Raw genomic sequence first — 26,114 nt, 5'->3', positions numbered from 1 at the left:
ATTGACAAAGGAGTTACAGTTTCTTCATTATACTTGTGATTATGCTTTTAATCTCATGATTTGCTAATGGATAAAATGTTTGATGCCCTTAAGAGTACATCAGCAGGGTGTTTGCTGGAAGAGTGGGCTCCCTCTGCACTTTTTCCAAACTAGTTGGCTCCCAGCATGGCTGAAAGACTCCTCTGCCTCTGGGGGACCAGAGAAGGGCAGGATGAGCTTGCATGCACTCACAAACTGCCCGTTGAGATGGTCCCTCTGTGCCTTTAAACCCCATTTTCAAAGCTGCTGTGTGTGCAAGAGAGTGTTTCAATGTATCCTCATGTTTCCCATTACCCCAAATCTTTTGCAGGGTTTGTGGGGAGCCTAGGCAGTCTTGGGAAGTGTGCAGCCATGCTGGCAGCTGTAGGCATGTTGAGGAGCCTGGGTCATCGCTCTTGGCATAGAAATGGGTTCAGTTCTTATAAATATTAGTTGCTTCAGCTGCCATTGTCAGGCTTTGGGTGATGCCTGATTCATCCCATGGTTCCTCAGGCTAATCCCCACGAAGGGCCTCAGCCTGGGGGTGGCCCTGGTGTAGCTTGGCATGAACACCATGGCATACCCTGTCGGCATGCAAAACCGGTGACTTTCATGTGCTCCTCTTAAACAGGTGTCTGCACAAAGCTTCGGAGGGTGGGATAATTAGACTGTGTCATTTTTAGGAGGTCACCTCAATACCCTGGACCTTGGAAGGGTTGGTAGGCCAAGCAGGCTGACACAGAAACAATTAAAAGCTCACTGGTGGGTGAGTTTTTTAGCGTAAGTCTCATGGATTTGGGGTGATACTGGTCCATGTTAAAATATCTCTGTTTTTCTGGCTGTTTTTTCTTCCCCATGAGAAAAAAATTAAAAATATCTTCTGAGCCTACTGTTTTCCATAAGGGAGGAAAATTTCTGAAAATTTGGTTCAGGTGAATATGTTCTGTGACGTCAAAAGTGATTTTCAGTGAAAGGTGTATATACAATTCATGGACAAGCTTGTTGGCAGTTTTTATTTTGAAAAGTTTCATGTGGGGTTTCTATCTAATAGTGATATAATCTTAATGAAGAGTAAAATCAGAACAAAACCAACCTTCAGTTGTTTTCATAACCTCTCCTAGTATGCACACCTGCGCTGTAGTTTGCATGTATGCATGTTGTTCACATGACCAATGTTCAGCTTCCCCTCTCTTACAAAAATACCCTGAACAGTGCTGGCTGGTGGGAGATCAGAAGTCCCTTTGGGAGCAGAGGTCTGTGACACTTGCCCAAGCTGTACTTCAGCAAAGGGCAATTACCATATGTATAATATTCTTGTGAAAATACTTTTGAAGTGCAGGACCCTCTGTCAAGGTTACCCTTATTCTCCAGCTGAGGGGTGATGGGCTGCAGATGTCTTCTCAGAAACACACACCTTTAACCTTTCCTTGTTGATACACCATCTGTTTGCAAACAGGCATGAGAAGAGCAGCAACTCTGCGCACTTAGAAAACACAGGGCCTTTTTTTATCATAGCACATTCAGCCTGCACGTGAGGCTTTGAGTTACTGTTCAGGTAGTTGAAGCCAACCACATACCTGTATGCTGTAAGACCGGGATCTCTTGTATTGTGCACAGCTGTATATTCACACAAATGCCTTTTGTCTGTATGGCCCAAATATTCATTTAATCTAAACTGCAAGACCATTGCCTGCCCTTCTGCTCCCAGACTGGCTTAAAAGTGTGTGTAGATGTAGTCATGGCTGGAGTAGACAGGTTGAGCTTTGCTGGGGTGTGGGTAAATGCCAATATTGTGCATGTGCAGTGTAATATGTAACGCTCTGTCTCCTCTGCCTACCTGGTGAGGGGTGAGTGAAGCAGCAATGCTGTGCACAGCTGGATATCTGCCATCTTAGTGCAGCATTTGCCCCTGGCCCACTAAAGAAAGTGTTTTGCAAGTGTCTCTGGTGTGATGCAGTAACTTATTAGCAGGCTGAGGCCCAGGAAAGGTGCTTGCTGCATGTGAGCTGTTGAAGGTACTGAGTTGACAGAAAGACCAAGGAGGGAGCTTGGGAAGCAGACAGAAAAATCAGCAAACTAATGTAAAGGAAAGTACTGCTGTGGGAACCAGCTGACAGTCAGCTGGGGTAGAGTCCAGGCAGAACTGCTGGCGCCCAGCCAGCTGCTGCCAGTCACCAAACGGAGACAGGAGAGAACAAGTACCAAAAGCGCACAAAAATCCGCGTGGTTGCCAAGCCCCCCTTAGCAAGTTACCCACTGTAAGCCAATAAACGATGGTTTGAACAAATCCTGTGGACAGAGTTTAGGAAATTTCTTGGAAGCCCTGGCCATAAAGTCTATTACTTTGAAATTAGTAATTAGGCTTCGAAATCTGTGTCTAAAGTGTGATTTACGGACTGAATGTGTCAGGCCAGGTATATTCTGATGTTTTGGAGGTCAAAGCCTCTAAGAAACAGCAGGCAGTAATGAGTCGCCTACCCTTTCACTGCTGCCTTATGTGTAACTCTGGTTTTCTGTCATCTCACACCAGCGCACAGTAAATTCCTCCCACCCATCACACTTACCTTTGAAAGCGACTTCTCAAGCAAGCAGAGGATCTCTCCTCTTTCTATCTCCCTCCCAGCTCAGAAGAGCCTTTTCCTCTTTCATAACATTATAATGAGCCCAAAATCTGTTGTATGTATTTTTTCCCATGGTTTTATGAAAAATGCAAGCCAACTTTTACCTGCCTACAGTGTGTGATGCTAGGACAGAGACAGTGCGGGGGGGGGGAAAGGCTTGTCAAGGCAATGACTGCATTTAACTTATGTTGCTTATTTCTCCCTCGCCTTGGAGAGATATAGAAATGAAAATTCAAGAGACCAGAATAAAAACCAGCATGGCTTGATAGAGGGTGGCATTAGCAACAGAATGGGAAAGGACATTTTGTTCATGTCACAACAGGATCTATTTTTAAGAGCTTGTAGTATATTTCATGTGATAAAATCACTTCTGGGATTATTCTTCCTAAAAAAAATATAATAATAATGCCCATGCCCACTGCAGAGAGCACTAAAATAGTCCACTCCAGCCACTTCAGACAGGATGTATGGAAACAATCAGCATTAGTCTGAGGTAAGAACAAAAGAGGCAACTATCTGGTGACGCAGAATAAAGAGAGAGGAGAGCAGAATTTTGTTCAAGTAGATTGAAAGAGCCAGTGGCGTTGGGAGAATTATTAGGGATGATAGAAGTAGTAATTTTTTTGACTTAATAACTGCTCTAATTGGCGGCCATCCCTTTGAATATGAATATCCTGCTGAGTATTTCCATTAACTCTCTCGGAAACAAAACAAATGTGTTCAAATCTCCTCTGGGCAGGGGAAGACTGTTTTTACTACTGAGGCAGAGGGAGGGTCAGATGCCATCAAGTGCTTTAAAAACACACTCTCTCTTCAACTGGCAGGAGCATCTCAAAATGATTGGGATTTTTTCTGTGTACAGCTAATTAAAGGTCTAGGTTTCAATTACTTTCTTGTTTTCTTTGTGGCCTATAATATCACGTCAGTCAGAACATGTTTTAAGCAGAAACCTCACCTGTAAGGGCCCAGCCAGTATACATACTGCTCTGAGATGGTTTTAGTTATAGATAAGGTGTGATTTTAAAAATGTATATGAAAACAAGGCATGCAGGTCCCACTGAATTTCACTTTGATGCAAGCATACAACTCATCTAGATGTCTTGAAAGCATCTCAAAGGGCAAAATATGGTAAGCTGTGCTTCAAATTAATTTTCAAAGATGAGTGGTCAACATTGTCAGAACACTTTCAGATTTTTTTAAAAAAATAATTAAATTGACATTTTCCAGTTCCAGTGTTATCTCCTCATAAAGTCCCCCCAAGCTAACACCAGTTACATTCATCCTAGCTCATGTACTGGTCTTTCTCAAGCATTCCACCTGTTAATGGGACATGAAGTATAGATGTGATGTGCACATCCAACAATCAAATTCTGCTGATGACCAGACAGCAATTTTACAAATGAGAGCGTAAATTGTGTAAGCATGACTGGGAAGGAGCCTTTCCCCCGATGAACATTATTCAGCCTTTTGGGGTGTCAGAGGGACTATCCTCATCCAGTCTTCTACAGCACCTCTCCCCTTCGTTATCATCTTGACAGGAATCTGGTTCTCCCATGGGAAAACCTCTTTTTCCAAGTCTGACCAGGGAGATACGTGATGAAATTATGACTCAGCAACTGGCGATCTGTGAGGGAGAATATATCACCTACATACATTCCCCAGGAGCCCCTCTGCCCTTAATTTCCCTTGCCTGACCCTTCCCTCCACTTTCCCTGGGTCTGCTTTGCACAGCTTATCTGACCGTGTAGGTTATCTCAAGATTAATTTTCAAGCATCTTTACAGCAGGAGAGGGGCAAGTGACACATGCGAGCTATGTGGGCAAGATGCTGTACCTGTCTTTCAGGTTAATTTGTAATGTTTTGAAAGATCACAGCCCAACTTCACTGACATGGTGTTTTATCCGAGGAATAAATGGAACTCCCAAGCAGGGCTGCTGTTTCTCCTTTTCCTCTGCTGTTGGGTAGGCTTTTGTAAGAAACATTGTATTTTAAAGAGTTAAGTGACACAGTAACTGAGAAATATATCTTTATTATTAGAATGTTTATATTCTAAAAACTTTTATCTGGGGTTACAGTACAATCCAATTTCCTTCTAATTAACTAACCTGTCATTTCTTCAGCAAGTAACTGTAACGTAGGCTTTGAAAAGTTTAAGAACATGCAAATTCTTCTACTCTCTTTCTCTCTTCCTCCCCCAAAAGGACAACTTACAGTCAAGATTTTGGCATGATAAATAATAAAATAAACATCTCATTTGTGAACTAGTAGTTGCACTTAACTTTGGTGACTAACAGAGGAGACAGGCATTTTAAAGTAAAAATATTCTTTCAGTGTAAAGTGGATAAAGGAACAGATTTTTATTTCTGTTATCTTTCGAAAGTTCACCTTCATTATCTTCAGAAAAGGTCATTTTTTCAGGTTTATAAAAGGATGTGGAAAGTAACTGGAAAAAACTCAAGGATGTTTCTATTTTGTGGCTTGCCTAAGAAAGTTGTCGCGACACTATCTGACCTAAGCCCATGCAACACAATTAACAACTCCTTTTCACCATACACAATGCCTAGCATAAGGCCAAGTGTGGCCTTGTGATGTAGTTAAATAAATATTAAAATGTCATTTCAACCTAAATACCTGAATTGATTTTACACTGTGACTTCCTACTGAAACAGTGTTGAGAAACTTTAAACATACATTTGATTGTTGCATATACACTGATTAAAATAAAAGTGAGGAATAATACTATCTTTCTTCACTCTGCTACTTTCTTGGGAGCTCTGTGCACTGACACTTGTGTGACATCTGTAGTTACCTGATCCTAGCTGACTGATCAGTCATCTTCTGCTTTAAAAATATTGCAACTCAGGTGCTTATTGCAGCAGTAATCATAACGATACACTCTCTTTTAATACTCAGTTCTGCTTACAGTCATAGTTATAAAAAATGAAAAACATTTTTCACAAATCTTTGTACACATACTGTAAAAAATCACCTTCCACATAAACAATTTACATCTGTTATGAGCATTTAAAAAATAAATTACACAGACTTGTCTCACCTATCCTTTCTTTCCTTGAGAAAACAAATCTCATAAGTAACATCAACAGGATGTTCACATCTGTAAACATGGCATGACGATTCATGTTACCAAAAAACTGTACACACAAAAAATCATCTTGATAAATACTCTGGTATATAAGGATCCTTTTAATTGGCACAAACCAATGTAAACATGTAAATTCCTGTCCTGCAATTGTCTCTAACTTCCTTGCTCTTGGGTTTTTAGTTGAAATCCAGGGATCTCTCAGCCCTGTAAAGATTCTTCAGAAATGAAAATGTGAAGGATTTTGGTTATGATCATAGCCATTTTAGGCACCTCATGCCTAAAGTCAAGCACAGGCATAGAACGTGGTGCCATGGAATGTAAGCAGGTTGCTTTTGCCTTTAACTGGCTGTGCCACAGCTGATAACCTAATGGCTGGCACCCGGTACTGAAAGGTCTCCTCTGGCTCCATGCGGTCCGTGCTTGTCAGGGCTGCGGTACCAGACTGGTCTCCTTGCTAAGTGACACCAGAGGCTGGTACATACAGCAAAGCCACAAAGCTTCTGGAATTTGAAAGCTGTGCTTGAGACAGCCGAGCTGCCCAAGCTTGTATCAACAGACAATGTGGCTGCTGGCAGGATCAAGCAGTTTAATTTATGTAATAAAATACAGAAATGTGCCTGACTAGACTTATGGCAGAAAATCCAAGGTAGTAATCTACTGCTGTGAACAGCCTTCAAGCAACTCAAGTATACCTTTTGCACCTAAGTATGGTTGTGCAGGCAACAGTTAATCATTGATCTTATACCGACCTAAGCTGAAAGACTGAATATTTAGGTGCCGATTAAATGGATTCTTCTGAACTTCATCAACAGCACAGATGGAAAAAAATTACCAAGCCACATGCTGCCACTAAAATAATTAAACATACAGCTACAGTACTGCCCAGCAAGATAACTGCAGTCATTTAAAATAAGCTCTATAAATAAATAAATAGAAAAACCTCCATGTAAACTGAATAAAATGTCACTTCTTTTATAGCCCCCAAAGAGGGAATGGCGTTACTAAATAATACAAATCTTCCATACTGTATATATTTCTATATATTATATCTGATATGTTTTGGCATGGCCAGATAGATAGGAAAAAGTAGGATGGCTAACTTCATTCAATATTTGTTCCGTTGAAGCCAAGCTCCTGTGTTACTATATATTGCTAACCATTCCTATAGCGGTTTGGCCTTTTTACCCATCTTTGATTTTACACTCACTTTCCTGGCAGAGCAGACTGGTTCAGCTTTCTTTTGTGCTCTCCATATTTCTCTCGGGCAGTCAACAGGTTCATAGAAGCATTTCAGTGGCTGCAAGCTGGTTTTTTCATCCTTTGCTTTTTTCAACAAGATTCTACCTTTTTGAAAGGAATGGGGCTTTGCTTCAGGGATATTATACAAAGCATGCTGACTTCCTCGGCTCCTGAAATTAATAATAGTGATTATTAACAAGTCTATCTTGCAAAGTGATAGGTCCCCCAAATGTCCCAAACCCATACATTTTTGAAGACAGAAATAGCCTTGTTTTACAGGACCAGGCTGAAAGTTACAAAGAGGGTTGCAAAATTAATTACACTTCTAAATACTCAAAAGCATCCCTTACTATAAGAACCCTTACATGTGTTACTGGTAGACTCTTCACGTGTGTTCATCTACACTTTTATTCAGATAGCATTCTGCTGATTTTGGAGTGCTGAGAAATCATTGAGGTCTATATTCTCATAACTTGGTGATCTATAGGGATTTTAAAGATGCACATGTTCATAGCGACCTTCTGTGAAGAATGTGGAAAACCACACAACATCAGTAACAGTAGAAAATGGATACAGAGACTGTAGGAACTTCTTGGCAGGACCTCAGCACTGTCCTGGACTGTGGCCAGGCCCCAGGGAACTGCTGCTACTAATGGCCAGTAGCTCAGGTAACTCCATGCTCTGCCTTTGTCCTGGCCACCCATCTAGGGAAACTATAGCTTTACTTTTAGGCTTTGATTTGAAATGGGAGAAGAGGAAAGGGAAATACAGAAACTGGTGGGAGTAAGGGTACAAAAGCTTACAGGCCAAAGCAATCTGAATTCTTTGTTCTCTCTGTTATGGTTCAAGCCCAGCAGGATTTGCTGAAATCAGTGAGCTCAGATGGAGTGATGGCGCAGCGCCTGGTGCTGCAAAGGCTGAACCATACCCTCTGCTCTGAAATTTTAAGTTGAAACTGCAGTTCCACAGTTTGGCTGAGTAAGATTGTTGCAGTTCCTTTTAAAATAATCTTAAAATGTTTTACATCAGATAAATGTGGTCTAACGGTAGCACTATGAACGTAAGGCACCAGCTCATGTCTGCCCAGCTACTGTGACTGAAGTGAAGAACAGATGTGCTGATGTACAAGTTGATCTCTTAAGGGTTCCCGTAGGGCTATTTTCCATAGCTTGTTATTTTTGGAAACCATGGATCGTGTAATATTACTTCTTCTGGGAGTTAAACAATATTGCACACTTGACAAAACTAGTTTTGGAAAAAGCTGTGGGTGTTCAAGTGTGTACAGTGCAAGTCCTCTCCTGCTCTTTAAAAGGCTAGAAGGGTGTCACAAAAGCCTCTGTATTTGTTGGTGGGAGGCAGTGAGGGCCAGCTGACAGCACAGGAACGGAGCCTTACCTACAGAACAGTTTTACCTGGCTGGTAGATTTGCCAACCAGACTTCACTGTGGGGAAGTCTGGGGAGGAAAATGTTGTGCAGGACCAAGCTGGAGCCTGCAGGCACTGTGTCACACTGGGCTCGTGCAGGCCTGGGCTCTGACCACTTGCTGGGGGTTAGAAATGACTTGTGTAAATGCACAAGTGTTGGCCACTCCAGTTTATGATCACTCCTTGAGCACTGTTTTTAACAGTCCATTACTTAGTTGTTAAGACGTAGTGCTCTTGTTTTTCTCAGATGTTGTTATGGTGAAAAAGTTAGATCACTTATTCCCAAAGCACATGCAGGTGTTATTGCAGGTGATGTTAGTCACCCCTCCGCTGCACTGAATGATGCTATTAAAACCAGAAGGTGGTCAAGATTAATATCACCAGAAATATGGTCAGAGGGGATTGCCTAAAAGAGCTAAACTGTATTTAAATTGATCAAGTTTATGGAAGAGAAGATGGACATCTGTCCCTAATTCACAGTCAGAGTACCTAAGACAAATGAACACGTAGGTCATTGCACATGAAATGAAATGCTGCCAGCTCCAGATGTGGGAAATGTTTTTTCACTGAAAGCAGCAGCTCTGCAATACGAATGAATGTGAGAGTCTGAACTTCAGCTCAAACATATTCCTAATCTGTTGCATTATGAAGAAAGGCCGAAATGATGTGACTAAATGCACCCCGCTGCCACAGGCACTTAAGAACAATCCTATCCTTGCTGCATTTCACAAGCATCAAGTATTTTTCAAGACAGGTCTCATGATTTTGAGACCTAATTCTTAGCTTCTTCACAATGGGAGCTAGCATTTAAAGTTGATTCAGGCAGAGATGTGCTGGCAAGTCTCAGTGCCTTTGAGAAACAGTTAGTGAGCATCAGCAAAGGTCTGCCACGCTCTCAGCGCAGCATTTCCTGAAAACATCCAGGAGAAACTGGAGAAAAGGAACTGTGAAGCAAGGCAGAGGCCTTGGAGCAAGACAGATTGCAAGTCCAGCCACTGATCCCAAACAACGTAAGCCATCAGTGGCCTCAACCCCCCTGAGATTACACTGAATTTTCTGGATGGGTAGTAATGCTTCTCAATTCTTTTAACTGGTACGTATCATTAAAACCTTGTTTTATGTACTCAGCTGAGTTAGACCTCTTAAAAGCTGGTGTGGTGAATGCCAATGCTGGGTTCATCCACAGAACAGGCAGTGCAAAATAAAACTTCCCTACACCTCTGAGCATCCTCTCCTCTATCCTCTCTGCTTCATAGGACAAGTTGGGATATTTTTTATCTGGTAACTCCAAATAAAGGCTACTACTAAATTCTAGTTTTGATGTATCTTTTCAAATATCAATAGTTAAACAGAAACCTCTAAACAATTTCATATATGCCTTTGAACTCCCACTATTTTGCAGCAATTAATGGGTTTCACCAAACTGCATTATATTTAGACCAAAGACTTGTCAGTGGAAGGACTCATCTTACTGAGTCACTGAATTCACTGGTTATATTTTAATCCTGTTTTCCTTGATTCCAATCACATTAAGACATCTAGAAATGTGAAAAGTGCATACACGGTCAACTCAAAGTCTGCTTTGGACAATCAAGGTTTTCCAGAATCTCAATCAGTAGGGGAAAAAAAAAAGCTATAAATGCTATAAAAATAAAAAGTAGAAAAAATAAAGCTATAGCCCCATGCTGTTAATTATTAATTCAAATGCTTCTTACCAGCAAAAGGGTACTTGGCCAGTTGCCTGCTAGGACTAAGATACATGAAAACCAAAAACAATGCAAAGAGCAAAAATTCCCCCCTGCCCCCAACCCAGTAGGCTATACATTGTATTTTTAGTTTATTTTCCAGCCCATCCATCTGTTCACTTATATCTCAGTTTTCCAGTAATTCTTGAACCCACTGGTCAGACACAAATCTGGCAGGGATGCAGAAGTCCCATACCTGTGGTAATGCAACAAGTTTTATGGAAATAGGAAAAAGACCCAAACTCGTGTCCTGACTAAGAAAGGTTGCCCCAAGGAAGGATGCACTGCCTGACCATCACTTGGTCGAGCAGCATGCACGATGCTCTGAACCAGCTGCTGGGACTCATGACCAAGTCACAATGACATGGAAAATTAGTTCTGCTGCTCCCAGAACAGCTGCTTGAGTAACCTGAGATGTTAGTGCCCATGCTTTGTCAGGTCACTTGCTTGCTTACACGTGATTTTTAAGTCAAGAATGTTACTGTCAGTTAGGAAATGACAACCGTCTCTCTCCTACCTACAGAATGTTAAAGATATTTTCATCTGAAATTTGGCCTATGTTTGCTGAAGAGATTCAACTACTGTAGCTTTGCAATAGGCTATTACAGGCAGCAGGAAGAAGTAATTCGTTTAACAGAAAATTATTCTTTTTTTCTTCTTTAAGGAATACATGATTTTAGCTTTGAATTAGCAGAAATCTGTTTTTTCTCCGTTCCATGACATAAATACGTATCATACTTGGGTATAGAACCTGAACCAAACCCAGCGTGATTCAGGTTTTTGTATAAAGTGAAATGCAAAAGCAGAAATGTAAGCATATCAAGTTGCTGTATTTAAGAGGAAAAAAAAATATATACATACAGGCATCTGGGTTTCTTATTTAATGAAATGTCTGTAAGCTGCAAAGTAAACAGAAATAGGTTATTAATATTAAATCATCAAGTAATTAAAGTACAGGGATAAAATATTTGCAGTCTTAAGTCATATTTCAATTCTCACCCGCTATTAAAACTAGAATAATATGAAATAAACCGAAAAACCCCAAACTTTTACCAATTATTACTCCTCCAGCTTATTACATCTGTTTTTAAAATTTGTAACGTGTGAGTTGTTAGTGGTTGGATATTTTCCCCGTTATTTTTATTGTAACTATAATCAAAGTAAATTGCTAAAGAAGTGTGGGCTGGGCAGAGATCTTTCACATTAAATTAAACAGTATGGATACAATGAGAAGTAATTATTGTGTTCAAGATAATTAATAAGGGACATTGCCTGAATAAGCTGTATTAAATTAACTTTCTCTCAGAGCCTTTAATTTTGCAGCGATATATCTCTTTCACAGAAGCAGCTAGGAAACTCAAGCTATGAGCCCTTGGCTCTGCCTACAGCAGCACTGAAGGGTGGGGGGCAAGAACGCAAGGATTTCTCTCCCTTTCCACCCCAAATCCTGAGACCAGTTAGGGACGACATAGCCTCAGTGCCAGCACAACTTTGTATAACTTCATTTTTTACAAGAGTTTGGTTCACAGTGTGGAAACACTTTGTCTAGTCCCTCTTTTAGTGGGGGTCAATAAAGGAGGTGTTGAATGCCAGCTCAGTTTAAATCAGTCTGGGTACTAAATTGGTTCTTTGTACTGATCTCCCATCAATGCTACTAGACTGAGCCTTTGAATATTATTTAATGAAGTCACTGAGCCAAGCAAGTCAGATCTGGCATCTGAAAATGATTATGTTCTTGTAAATGTTCCCTCTGTCCCTGGTATTGTCCACACTTTGCAGATGGATTTTTGCCCAGCCTAACTTTGCTTGTCATCTGTCTTGGAGTCTGGAGCCATCTCATGGTGTGCTTTTCTGTAATTACCTCCTGAAGGTCAGGCTGGTCAATATTTGGATGGATGACCTTAAAGGAATGCTGAAGTCACTCAGAAAGCAGGGCAGCTGCCTCAAAAAACAGTGCCTTCCCCAAGGGACACTGCTGAGCCAGGGAACCCGGTAAACACATGAAGAGCAGGAGAGATGATTTAATACTGAGGCCCATCTTTATGGTCCCCTTCAATGTTCTCACTGACACCCTTTGAGATGTCCGGCACTAGATTTCAGCACATCTACATTTATTCAGGTAAATAAAGCTCTTTGTCTTCCAGGTGGCTATGGGAACCTTTGCTCTGCACCATCACATACCTGTTCAGTGCTGTGTGTGATCAAATGCCTTTCCTCTCACATCCCAGAATGAGCATTACTCAGCATAGGCAGGATGGGGTATTATTCATTTAAACAGAAATGTTCCTTGGAAGTCATGCAGCTAAAACTTGCCATATAAATGTAATGCATTGTAGGGAAAACATTACATTAACAATGTTCAGACAGCTTTGGTTTCTAATCTGGGGGGGACAGACCTGTGGGAATCCATTCACCATTTCTAAGAGTCCCATGATAGGTAACTATACAGAGGCAAGCCGACTTGCCAGTAGGCTGACGTGTCCTCTGCAGGGATCCACATCTTTCCTGAAAATCTTCAGACATTTCAAAAAAACTGCCAAGTCACTAAATGACACAAAGGAAAGTCTTTGTTGCAAAGATAACAGCAGTAATAGCCAATGCTGGAAAAAAGATTTAAATATCTGGCAAATACTTCATTATTCTCTGCTCTCCCTTTGCCATCTTTGGCTATTTCTGCTCTTACACTCTCTGCTCCTTTCACTCATGTGAAGTAGCAGTTTAAAACATAAATAAAACACACCTAAAGAAACATTTTACAAATCCAGATCTGCCTGGAGCAGCAATTAGCCTGACCTACTGACCCCACATGTATGCAAACTCAAGTACTTTCCCTGTGATTGTGGGTGACAACAAAGGGAAGGACTCTGCTGGCTTACCACGTGCTCATTGATGTCAGTGTGGTTGCACACCATCTGCTGATTTTGGTAATATTCTAGCTGCCTTTCTGCCAGATCGACGCGCTGCAACAGGTTCTCAATGAAGTGCTGGAGCCTGGCTTTTCCCCGCACTTCTTTTTCTGCCGCTTCTTCCAGGAAGTGGTTGAAAGTAACAACTTCTCTGCAAGACAGAAACATTGCAAAGAGACCACATAAATAATGGGAAGGGCTCTGGTTTTGCCACTGTCAAAGAATTACTGATGCTTCTCCCCTTTTACATGGTGATAGCCCATGGTGGCTCATTACCATCCTTCACCTCTACTGAAAAACTTCAAGCTCTTTGTGGACACAGTGAAGATCTGGAAACATGAATGCTGATTTTAAGTTTATGGGCAGTGGGTTTGGGTTTTTTTGTCAAATTATTAAGTTTCTTGGAAATAGTCCTAAGTGGTCCACTGGGTAGAAATGTCATTAATCATCACCTCTCAAGGTATCTGCAGATAGCTACATCCACATTCCTTTTTTTTTTTAAAAAAAACTTACTCATGTGATTATCAGCCCTAAAAATGAAGAGAAATGGATGAACCCCAAATTTAATCTTCCTGGTTCATCATAATCTTACAATGGTTGTTTAATGTTGCTGCTGGAGTGGTTCCTAAATTAAAAGACCTACTGTGGCCATTAAACTTTATTTTGGCTGTAATCCTGCAAGTCAAAATGCAGTGTTACGAACTGAAGCTAGTGGGAGTATGGGAGAATAACAGATAATCTACAGATTATAGACCAAGGAGTATGTGTGTGGGAAGACAAGTTTTAGGTCAGGAGTTTAGAAATGTTTCTTGTCTGGTAACACAATAGGAAGAAGCAGATAGCACCATTGACAGTGAAAGTTCCCAGCTCTGGATTGAGACATAGCTCATTCTGAAATGCTCTGCATACTATCTGTTTACTATCAGTAACTGAGCGACCATTTGGACCTCTGATATCAAGGAGTTTCTGGGTGGGAGAAGTTTGGTTACATAGTGAAGCATGTATTACAAAAAATGGCAAAACTGAGCCTACAGGACTTCCCCAGTTAATACATTCCTGGATAAATAATCTTGCTCTGCCAATGAAACCATGTTAATTTTTGCTTTGTACAAAACTGAGAGGGTGAGAGTTGGGGGAATCAATGCTTGCCAAATGATGATCACTTGGTAGAAATACACCACCTGAAGAAAGTGTTATAAGCTGAAACCAGGAAACAGTCTGCAGCAGAAATGAGCTTTCAAAGTTTAGCTTGTTTAGAATAAATCCAAAGTTTCTCTGTATTTGTTTTAACTCAGTATAGTTGTAGACAATTGGTTTAATGCTGTATAGTTGTTTTAACAGTGAGCGGTTCTGTACTAAGAAGAGTTAGGCACAAGTGGTCAGCTGTGGAAATTTGCCATCTAGGGTTCAGGCTGTGTCTGCCGGCTCTATACCACAGCAGATTGCAGTAAGAGGCTGTTTGCATGGCTAGAGTAGGTATTCAATGGTAGGAATGAGGCAAAACCAAGAAACTATTGTTTGGACAAAGGCCATTAATGAATATTAGTTTGTATTAACTCACCCACAAAATCTGGCTTAAACAGAGAGGTACCCTGTTTCTTAAACTCAACGAGTCCATTCCATTTCAAGGCTCTGTACAGTTTCTGTGATTATTAGCTTGCCCAGAGCAATCTGGTAATAAAAAGCCACTGAGGAATGCTTAGGAGGAAGCCAATCTAAACTCATTAAGGATAATTTTAGAGCTTTATTCTTACCGCACTTACAGCATTAAAACTTCTTTGATTTCATGATGCCATTTCTGGTTCTGTGTTAGCAACATGAAGCCATTGGCTCTATCGGGCTCCTTTTTTACAGTGGACAGAAGGCTCAAAAGGACAGAAACTCAGCAGGTTGGCTCCAAATCTCTTACCCTTTGGGTAAGGAAGGAGAACTGCGTGTGGTCTGCCAGGCTGCTGGCCCTCCAGCAGAAAGGCTAGGCAAAGCAAGGAGCTGCCAGCCTGGGACACCATGAGGATGTCCCTCCTGGGGCCACAGACAGCTTGTGTGTTTTGCTACAGCAGGAGGCCACAAACATCGAGCACCTGGCATTTGTTTTTAAAAGGGTGATAGTTTCAAGAATTCTAACATTTGTAGTTGTTTCAGCAAAGGTAGTTAAAAAGCATTCATTAATCGCCCGCTTCATGGCACGAATAGATCACCCACAAATCTTCCTTTCCTACAAATATCTCATTAGTGAGCTGTGCCATAAGGGGGCCAGGGGGAAGCAGGTTTTTTTCTGAAAGACTTGACTCAGATGACTATCAGGAGGAGAACAGATACATAATGTCAATAAATTCCCTAGTATTTTCCTTGCTTTCTAGACTACTCAAGCTAACTTGGCATTCTACTTGTCATTATTTGTAGGAACTGTTAACAGCAACAGTAGTAGTGTTTTCATAATTTTTCTGTTTAGCTGCCTCTGTACAGCCTATGAACCTGCCTTTAATGACTTGTATCTAAAATTTTTGCTTTGGGCTGAAATGGTACCAGCACTCTGTAAATTCCCTTTAGAAAGACAGGAGCTAGGATATATCCACCCACTAGGTCTCAGTCACAGGCCTTGTCCCGATAAGCAGCACTTCTGTCAGTTCAGCTCCTTTGTTTCCACTTCATTCTCATTTCTCAGAACAACAACATCAAGCCCCGAGGAGTGACTGCTAATAAGTCTCTCTACTTGCTCCCACACCTCTTCCTCAGAGAGCTCACTTGGTGCCAGAGCTATTATGCCTTGGTTACCTGAAGGGAGTTCTCAGAAGAACGTTTACCTTCCTCCCACCAGAACAATAGGGAAATGGTTCAAAGAACTCCTGTAGCTTCCTGCAGCCCCTATTTATCTAATTGCCTTTCTTGTCTTGTAGTTTGCCCAGACTTTTTCTTAGTCACACTGATGACCCTCTCCCTTCAATTCTATTTCTACATATCTGTGATGGTTTTTTGCTTGTGTTATTTTACTTTCAGTTTATTTCTCCAGGACTGACTGCCAAGTTTTTTCGGATTATGTGATATGATTTCTATCTTTTACTCTCTGCTCTTACGCTTGTGGGAAGATGGATATTCACAGAGGTCAGAGGCTGCTCCTTATGAAGTCAGGGGGAAGCTGAGCCTGTGAATATTGTGGGGTCCACTTGGTAGAGGCATAAACCAGAGGACAGCAACATGGGCCCGCTGGGCTCTGTGCCTTGATAGAACAGCCTTGTCAGCAGCACTCACCTGAAACAGGAATCATTTGTTAAAAGCCTGGCTCAGACCTGAAGCGTTGCCCTTCCTAATGAGAGGTCTCTGCTACCCTGTGCCGACTCTTCTACATCTAGAACACTGCTGCTATATTGAGAAAAGGTTATATACAGTTATTAACTCCCCTTGTGAACTCCTCTGCTCTCAGCATCGTCTCTTTCCCACTCTGCTCTGCTCCTCCATTTGCTCTCTGCCTGTCAGCCTGCAGCCTCCTGCCCCTTTTCGCTCAGCTACACCCTGGCACTTGCTGTAGCACTGTAAGCTCTAGATCGTGCCACTAAATTTTCTGAGTGCAGTAGGTGATGCTCAGTGCAGCTCAGATCTCTGTAAATTTTTGTAATGGACAGCACAGTGATCTGATCTGTTTGTTCATCGTTTACTATACTAAGGTATATTGTATAGCAAAACATTTTGTTAGAGGGCTGTAACTGGGCAGCAGGGGGAAAGGTGGATTTTTTTGCTTTGACTTGGGTGCTCTTGTCAGACAAAACCTTTCAGGAGGAGGGATTGCTGCCACTGCCCTGAGAGCAGAGGGCACATCAAACTGCCAGCAGCTTGTAGCGAGGGAGAGGGAGAGTCAAGGGGGATGCAACCTGGGATGTGCCCACGAGGAGCAGAGGAGGTGCCTTTATTGCCAGGCTGCTAAAGAAGGCCTCTTCCCAGAGTTAGAGGAGTCTGGGGGAAATTTATTGCAATGCAGCAGGCAACTCAGAGGTACTCAGATGAAAAAAACAAGCGCAGAGGGAAAGACTCACTGCAGGCAAGAAAAAATGCTAATAAAGCTAATAAAGCTTTTTATTTTAATCTGACTCTGCCACTGACTTCACCTGTTATAGTTAACCAGACCTAGTTAGTGTGATGGTTTGCATTTCAGCTGTAGCCTAGTTCTCACAGAAAAATTGCAGACAGCTTGCCTTGAAACTTATCCTGAAACCTTTATGGAGGCTCTTACCATGAAACTGCATGAGATGTGGTAAATAAAGTTATAATCCGTAGATTTACTAGGTGACATCTATTCTTCTGCCTTCACCACACAGTGCTCCTTGCAGGAGCAGTAAGCAGCAGTTCTTGTTTACCAGAGCAGTTGCTGGCATGTGGACCCTGCAGATACCCTTAGTATTTGTATAACTTTCAGCAGTTAAGAATGTGATAGAGTAGACGAAGAGGCTGGGACAGCTCCAGCTCCTTAACAACTGACAAGAAAGGCTAATGATTTCTCACATTGCGACTGAGCCCTCCTACAGATGTGCAATACTGTTCCCAGGACTATTTACAGCAACTTCCGACACCTGCAACTGCTCTGTAGGTGGAGACAAGCATGAAGGATCTAAGCAGATTGTGCACCCAAATATCAAAACCCTGTAGAGAACTGCATTTGGAATATCCATCTAAAATCAATAGAAAACCAATACTTATTTTATCTGAAGAAGGGCAAATTCCTACTACAGTAAGTAGTAAAGTGATTTACTTGTAAAATATTTAAAACATGTATATTCATTAAGTATTCATGCCACTGACCTGATCTATCATCGCATTGGTGTTACTGCCTGAAGGCTGCTGTTATTCACTGGGTTGTAGTTTCACATTCCTACACCACTTATCAGCATGTTCGATTTAAGAGTTTCACACCTCCTCCCCTCAGAAAGTTATTGTCCTACCAGTTGCACCCATCCAGGGGGCTGTGCTCTACATCTGAGCCTTGAACTTACAGGGATGACACTGTGAAGATTAAAATGCTGTATTTCACAGAGCCATTCTGTGGGATAGTCATGCTACGCTTCAACTAATGCAGTTGAGGGAGAGTAATCTCTCAAGTGGGAAGATGAAAGGAAATGGGGAAGAGAGAATGTGACCACCTAAAACTGAGGGTGGAAGAACAGTGTGTAGTTGCAGTTATACTCCACTTAACAGCAAAATCAAACCTGTTTTGCTGTATAATTTGTATTTTAAGGAAAGCTGTTGTTTTAAAGCATAAATTGCAGTGATCTCAAAAGCCAGCTTTTAATCCCATTGTTAAGATGTTACTTGCACAGATAATTCCCTTAATTGCAAATTTAAGGTGAAGCCACTGGCAAGAATAACTACTCCCCACCACAGCTATTCTGAAATAGCCCTTGCACTCCAGGCTATGCCAGAGCAGAGACAGGACCAGTCAGTCTCAAAGCAAACACACTGAACTGGTTAAAGAAATTACTGTCAGAGATACGGCAACACACTACACTAATGCTCTCACCCTATAATTAGGAGGCAAAGTGCAATTGTTTAAGTCACGATTGAAGGTAGCTTCCAGTTGAGGACCGTAACTTCAAATGCTTACCCTATTCAGACCTACTGAAAATCAAACTCTACCAGTTTTATTTTCTTACATAAATTCCAGAAACAAGCCTTTCTGTGTCCTCTAGAAGTTAATTTCATTGCTGGTTTTAGTTTCAATGGTTTCCTTGATATCTTATTCAATGCACTCTTAACCCCTTTGGGCAGGCTTCTGTGTTATCCTTAAGATCACAGTACTCGGAGTTGCATTCTCCTTAATCAAACATTGAATAATACCTGTTGGGGCACATTTTCTAATTAAATCATTCCTTTGCTCAGCAGCTCTGCTGAAAGCTTGACCCTGTAGCCATCATTCATCAAAACTGTCCAGGACCCAAATGAGGCAGGTTGGTGAACTGGGACCCATCTTTGGTAGCTGTGTCTGCTTCTCTAAGAACACCCAGGTTTCTTCTCTCCCGCCCTCCAGAAAATAAAATAAAAAGCATAGTGCATAGTAGCACAGCCATTTTTGTAAGGGAACAAAAATAAAATTTAACTAAAAAGATACCTTCACTTTATTTCTGCCTTTGTTGGACTACTATAGACTTTATTTAAAACAAAAAATAATCAACTGACAAGTCAAAAGAAGCAACCTTACTGACCCTACAAACCCTGCAAATGGGCAGCCTTGTACCTGCTGGTAGCCTAAACCAACACTCCTCCCTCTCACTGGAATGAGAGGTCAACAGTAAAACCTCATAGTGCTGTCATTTTAAATTAGTCCTTCGATTATCAACAACAACGTAATTCTGAGACGAATTTACTCCCTATAGAGTTATGAAGTTTACAGACTTGCTCCTTGCTTTGGAGAACACATCAGAGAAACCAGCTTCTGACAATGTGACCACTTGGTGGATCAGTTTTTATGTGTCAGTCTCACATGCTTGGTCCAGGCAAAGACTCAGGGGACACAGGCTTTTACAGGTAGAAATGAAATTCCATCAAGTCAAAGTGACCTGAGTAGTCTCCTGCCTCTGCTGAGGACTGCCAGTCACAGCAGTGCCATGTCTGCCTCCACTAGGCTGGGTACAAAGGAACGATGTGAGACCTAGAAGAGCTCCATCTCCTTATTCAGGAAACCCAGATGTTTAAAAAAAGTTTAGACCTCTCCTTCCTAAGCCTTCTTGGGGCTTCCTAAGCAAATTATTCTTGCTAACACATTTTTCCTTTCCTTTAACTTCCCTAATTTGAATTCACTATCGGATCCAAAATCAGAGTTGTTGCCCAAAACGCAATTGCACTGCTATTTTCTGTTGTCTTCTTGTATACCCGTCTAAAGAGGAAGTTTCTAAAATCCAAACCTTTTTTTTTTTTTCATAGCCAATTTATAGGTCAGAAGTGATGGTTAAACCCACAAATACACCCTCTTCTACCTTCCATATCTGCTTAATTCTTACATGTAGAAGCAGGTCTAGCCTAACAGCCCAGATAGGTCCCTGGCGTATCTAGGCAGATTTTATAAAGATAAAAATACACTGGATTGTTAAATTTAGTTATGGAGTAATTTGATCACTGATAGCAATTGCCCATTCATGTAAGATGCTGTCAGAGTAGGTGGACATGGAGGAATGCTCAAATATGGGCCCAGTAAAAACATCTCTAACTTCTTTATCAAAACATGGTTATTTTTCCAAGAGTTTCTTAAAGGGATCCCCATAGAAGTTTCCAGCTGCTTCTCTGGAAGAGCCCCCAAAGAAGAGATTTTGTGACCTTATCTAAGATTTGGACTAGATTTCCCCCTCCCCCCCCCCCTTTGGACAGTTTATGGGGTTGGGTGTTTTGGTTTTGTTTGGTTGGATTTGTTTGGGTTGTTTTGTTTTGTTTGGTTGGTTTTTTTTACCCTCAAACTGATCTAGGGCAGCTGTATCTCAGTCTCTTGGAGATCTAGAAATGCATATTGATTATAAACCATTTCTTGCCTTCACATGCACCATATTCCATGATCTCTAGTATTAGGGACAACTGTTCAAAGACCAAGGGAAGATTGGTTTCCTTTACTTCCTTAGAAATAGGATAAGGAGGTGTTTCAAGGAAAGTGTTTTCTTTTTCCTCCTACAAAGAGGAAAGAGGAGGAAATTTTCAGCTACAGTGGCTCAATATCAATGCTGGTTTTGGGAAAAGTTATCCATATTCACAAGATTGCTTGCGAATTAAAAAAAAACAACCCCCAAAACCAAAAAACCAAAAAAGAAACTGATGAAAGCATTTATTTCTGAAGGTCAGCAAGTATCAAAGCAGTCCCTAAGGACTGCCTTTGACTTTCCACAGTCTGCAGTAAGAACTCCTGCTTCTGCAATTTCCATTAAGCAGTCTTGTTTGGCTTTCTAATCATCTGGACTTCTTCCAGAAATTAAAGCCAAAGTTGAGATCCTCCTTTTTTGAAGGAGAAAGTCTTTTCAGCACACCAAATAAGTTTTTGAACACACAGAGGTCTGAATACATAGCTAGGTCTCAGAATTTACCAACAGTCCATACGAAAATCAGATAAGTGACATGGTTGTTAAAGTCATGAACATCCTTTCTTTGCCGCTCTACTAGCGCATACCGTCCAGTGCCTCCCTGCTGCTGGCACAAAGGTAAGCGTCCTAGGCATTTTTAGAGGTTCAAATCTGAACAGCTGCCTTTAGAAATACTAGTCCTGCTTTTACAAGTATTTCTTTACACCTGCCTTCCTTTCAATTTTTTCATTGTACAATGACCTTTTAACTGGAAAGACATCCAGTATATTTTTCTATGGCACTATCCCTTGTTACCCCTCAAGACAGGAAACGCAGGAACCATCTGAACAAGAAAAAAATACCGTATTTTCAGGTTTTCCTAGGTTTACCTATTCCTATGCCCTGCCTACCTTCCTGGTCTCCTTGAGAGTACCTTCGTAGTGACTTCTAGGAGGCAATGCTATGGGCTAGGCAGAGGCACGTGTGAGAACATACTATGACCTCCCTCAGTACTCTGAGCTGATACTCTTTCATCCTTTCCACTAGCATACATTAGTCGTCTACCTTTAGAAATTAACACACCACTGTGTAATATCTATTCGCTCATTCCTATTGCTGCTTTTCTTTCCCATTTTTTTTTTACCTTCTTCACTGAAAGCTGAAGAAAGCTAGCAGTAATTCTAGAAGAGCAATACCCTGGGTACTCAGGTGAAGTCTCTTGTGCAGCTGCCTCTTCTTGTTAGTGTTTCTTACTAGTCAAATAACCTTCAGTGTTCCCTGTAACACCAACTTAGGAGCTACCTCCTGATCTGCTTACACACTCAGGCTTCTGCTTTAGAGATGACTAGAATTATAACAGCAATCATCTGAGCTCCTGTCCCTTTCCCAAGCCTGACAATGTCCTAGTGTGAAGGACAGTGTTTGCCCACTTCTCTCATTCTGTAAGACTGCCTTTTTTGGCCTCAGAACCACAGCCTGCCACTGCTGCTAGCAAGCAGTTTGCCAAGGGGGCAAGCGGTCTCTTCCTTGTGCCTTTTCCTAATATAGTTAACGAGGCAGCAAAAGTTGTGATTTTTTATTTTCCACAGATCAATGCCCTTTCCGTCCTCCCCATATCATACTCATTCTTTCTACCCAGATAACTCTACATCCCTTTCATTTTCCACAAGCTCTTTTCTTCTTCTGCAGTGCTGCAGAACTCCGATTTTGCTCCACTGAATGGCTTCTGCTTTCTCCTACGGTCATGTTCTTCCTATGGATCTCAAGCCTTGAATTTTAAAGACACATTCTGCATTTAGTTTGGGGCAAGGTTCATACCACAACTTTAGATACCTGAAGTTCAGCATCCAACCTAAGATGGCTGTTTATCTGAGGTCCCCCCTCTAGTCTGCAGAGGAAGGAAGAACCTCCACAGCGCAAGCCCTCCCCCTCTAAGATACTTCCTAGAGTAGGATGAATCACGCTGTGAAAGAGCCCATACGGAGAGGTCGGCTAGATGGGAATACCAAAACTGCTTCAAACTCTTATCTTCACAGCCTCCTTCCAGCATACTTTCAAATCTGTCTCAGTTTCACCTTGAGTCCTTCAGTCTTCTCTTCCATGAGGGTGACCTGATATTTTAAAAATCAGAGATTCTGTTGAATACCCCCCAAGGGAGATACAAAGCCCAGGGGCTCAAGTCCCACCACCTCTGCTGTCCCCTCTTCTGGGAGATCTACAGGACTGCCTCAAGACAGACGACTCCTACTGATACAAAAGCCATCATCATTTCTAGTACTTAGACTACAGGAAGGAATGATGAAAGCCCTCCAAGCTTCCTACACTGAACTCCTACACCACCTTCCTATTTCTAAGATCAGCGTCATGGCAACTAGCACTTCTCATCTTCCCCAAGTAAGCTGATGAATTCGTTTAGAGACACTCCATTACCAAGGCTCTTTATTTGCATTCCTCTAAAATAAGTTGTGTTGCTCTGAAAAGCCTGAAAGGTTTCAGCAAGTGCTGAATAAACCAAGTAGTTCATGTATAAATAATATAGCAGCTATCACTACATTTTTAATGGATGCATCACAAATGTATTTTTAGATGGCCTAGGTTAGTCGGAACGATTCTGGCATCTGCTTCCCATTCCCATAAAAGCAATTTGAGTTTCCGTGTCCATCTAGAACACCTGCTTGGATGTGGCCTTTCCAGCACTGTCTCCAGTACAGCTTTGGGCTGCACAGGAGACCATCCCACTCCACGGGCAGCCTGCTGACTGTGGTGGGATGTCTTCAGGGACAAGGTGCTATTCAGTATTCGCACATACTTCCTCCAGCACTTACCCACCCATCTCTTCTTAAAAAGATGACAGATTAGAGGCGTCAGTGTAAATCAGATTACATGCTGATGAGAGCTTCTACTTGGCCCTACCCTCACAAAACCTGGAACACAACACGGGCATGGGCAGAGCGTAAAAGGTAGTCACCGGGGAGTCAAGCATGAAAGCTACTTGCTCGGGAAGCCGTCCCCTGCAAGGCAGGGGATGTGGTCACATGCGCTACAACTCGAGCAATACAGTGCTCAGAAGCTGGTGAGCAGCAGGCCCTTTCATAACCAGCAAGCAACCCACCCATCCCCTCTCTGCTCCCCCACAGGCTCCACTCGCACAGGCGCCGGGCAGCCCGCCCAAAGCCATCAGCTCTGGCCTCCCCGCTTACTCCTCTTTCCGGTGAAGCTCCTCCTCAGACTCGGAGAGGCGCTGCTTCAGGGCTGCGATCATCTCCACCGCCACGTCCACCTGCCTGCTCAGAGCCCGCTCCCGCCGCTGCACCTCCTGCTTCTTCTGGGACAGCTGCACAAAAGCCGCCCGCACCTCCAGCAGCTCGGCCGTCTTCTGGGCCAGCTCTTTGGTAAGCTTGTCGATTCGCTTCTCAATCGTTTTGTCCACGGCCTCTACCATCCTGTTAAACTTTTCTCTGACGTGTGCCTCGAAGGAGGCTTTGGAGTCAGCGGCCGGGAGGCCGGGTTTAGAAACCTGCTCGCTGGGAGAGTCAGCCGACACATAGTTGGCAACGTAGGAGACGGGACGCTCGGCTTCCACCTCCAGAGGCTGCCCGCTCCCGCAGGAGGCATCGCAGAAATTCAGGTAGGAGCCCTTGGGCTGAATGGCGCCGCCGGAGCTGCCCGGGCCACCCTGGGTGGCGGGCTCCGGCGGGGAGCCCAGTTCCGCGTCCTTCAGGGGCGAGAAGAGGCTGCCCTTGCTCAGGAGGCTGCGCTCCTCGTAGCTGTGGCTGTACTCCAGGTGCACCCGCAGGGAGGACAGGCTCCGGAACCTGGTGTTGTCGCCGCATCGCGGGCAGCGGAAGGGGAGGCTGATGCTCCCGAGCGGCTCCTGCCAGGGGTGCCTGCCTTCATCCCGGGCCGTCTGTTGCATTCCTCGCCGGGCCCTGGCTGGGAGGAGACAGCCCGCGTCCGCGCCCGCCCGGGGCCGGAGCAGCCCGGCAGGCCCGCCGGGAAACTTGGGAAACTTTCCCGGTGATTTTTCAGGGGTACCGCGCCATCTCCGCCCGGGGACGCGCCCGCCCGGCGCGGCCCGGCCCGGCCAGCCGCAGGGCCCCGGCGACGCTGGGAAGCTCCGCTCGCCTCGGCCGCCGCCCGGGCCTTGCCGGGGCGGAGCGAGGCCGGGCCCCGGCTCAGCGCGGGCCTCAGCCGGCCGCAAGGTCGCCGCCCCCGCGCCGCCGCACTCACCGGACTTGTTGCTGGCGGCGGCGGGGAAGCCGTTTTCAGCAGAGCCGTAAATCAGGCCGAGCGCGGCGCCGCCGCCACACGCTCTCGCCGCCCGGCCGCCGCCGCGGGGCGGGGCGGGGCGGGGCGGGGCTGCCGGCGGGCGGAGGCGGGGCGGGAGGCGCCGGCGGGCGGGGCACCGGGGGCGCCCCCCTCCCGAGGAGCCGGCGTCTGACCCCGCTGGCCCTGGGCGCCGGGTGGGTGGGGTGGCGGGGTGTTGCGGGGGCCCCGGTGGCGGCCGTGAAGCAGCAGTGAGGCGTGCGGGGCGTGTCGGCGGGGCGCTGGAGGATCAGGCAATTAAAAGAGTTTAAGCGGCAAGGCAGGACCGGTGCACATAGGTGTAGCCTGGCCTTGGTTTTCTGGGAATAAAATTGCATGTGGTTTTTTAAAACTATATTTGGTAACCAGAAAGATTTGGGATTTTTTGTAAATATGACCCTAATTTAGCCTCAGGATGCAGAGAGCAGGGGTCAGCAGTAGCCTCTGTTCTGAGTGTGAGGAACGGCTGTCATAGAATCATAGTACCACAGGACAGTTTGGGTTGGAAGGGACCTTTGAAGGTCATCCAGCCCAACCCCCCGCTGCCACGGGGAGGGACACATTCCACTAGATCAGGTTGTTTAGAGCCCGGTCCAGCCTGGCCTTGAATGTTTCCAGGAATGGGGCATCTCCCACCTCTCTGCGCAACCTGTCCCGGTGTCTCACCACCCTCATTGTAACAAAATTCTTCCTTACATCTAGTCTTAAATCTACCCTAGATCTACGTCAAAGTATCTGATGTTAGAGCATGCTGCCAGTGGGCCCTCTCGATAGCATAATATGCTTCTAAACTTCTTTTTGATACCACAGATGTGTGTCTATTTTTACAAATTTTTGGAAACACGAGCAAGGCTGATTGTTAGTTTGCACAGCAGCCTTTTTGAGGTAATAGTGAAATACGGCTCCTCTAAAATCTGGTGCTGGAGGCCATAGCGGTAATATGCTGCAGATTTTTTTATTACGGTGGGTAGTTTAATTCTGTACTAATCTATCTGTTCCTTGAGTGCAATATACAGGCAGAGTCCTAAACACTGAGAAAATCCACGCGCATTGATATATGCCTTTGATGTGATTAAGACATTCCCAGTAAATGATTCACCAGATGGCACATCAAAGGAAGTTATTCAAATTGCATTGCAGAGCTTCAGCTAATCTCTAAAGTGTGTGGGCTACCATCCAGGCTGCAATGTTAGTTAGGATGAGTTAGTTGTCCTGTATTACCTTGTCTA

General features: G+C 43.5%; 1 protein-coding gene across 1 annotated transcript; it reads right to left on the bottom strand.

Annotated features, from left to right (window-relative positions):
* Positions 1 to 4,652: 4,652 nt before the first annotated feature.
* ZNF365 (zinc finger protein 365) lies at positions 4,653 to 24,924 on the bottom strand. The gene is made up of 4 exons (XM_005236874.3): positions 23,781 to 24,924; positions 13,028 to 13,208; positions 11,013 to 11,050; positions 4,653 to 7,151 (listed from the first exon to the last, which is right to left on the bottom strand). The coding sequence occupies exons 1-4, from the start codon at positions 24,494 to 24,496 to the stop codon at positions 6,905 to 6,907; spliced, it is 1,182 nt and encodes a 393-aa protein (XP_005236931.2). The 5' UTR covers positions 24,497 to 24,924; the 3' UTR covers positions 4,653 to 6,904.
* Positions 24,925 to 26,114: the final 1,190 nt, after the last annotated feature.

Source organism: Falco peregrinus, chromosome 1 (assembly GCF_023634155.1).
Source record: "Falco peregrinus isolate bFalPer1 chromosome 1, bFalPer1.pri, whole genome shotgun sequence".
Lineage (NCBI taxonomy): Eukaryota > Metazoa > Chordata > Aves > Falconiformes > Falconidae > Falco > Falco peregrinus.
The sequence above is the reverse complement of the archived record's forward strand: the minus strand, read 5'-3'. Positions and strand labels throughout refer to the sequence as shown.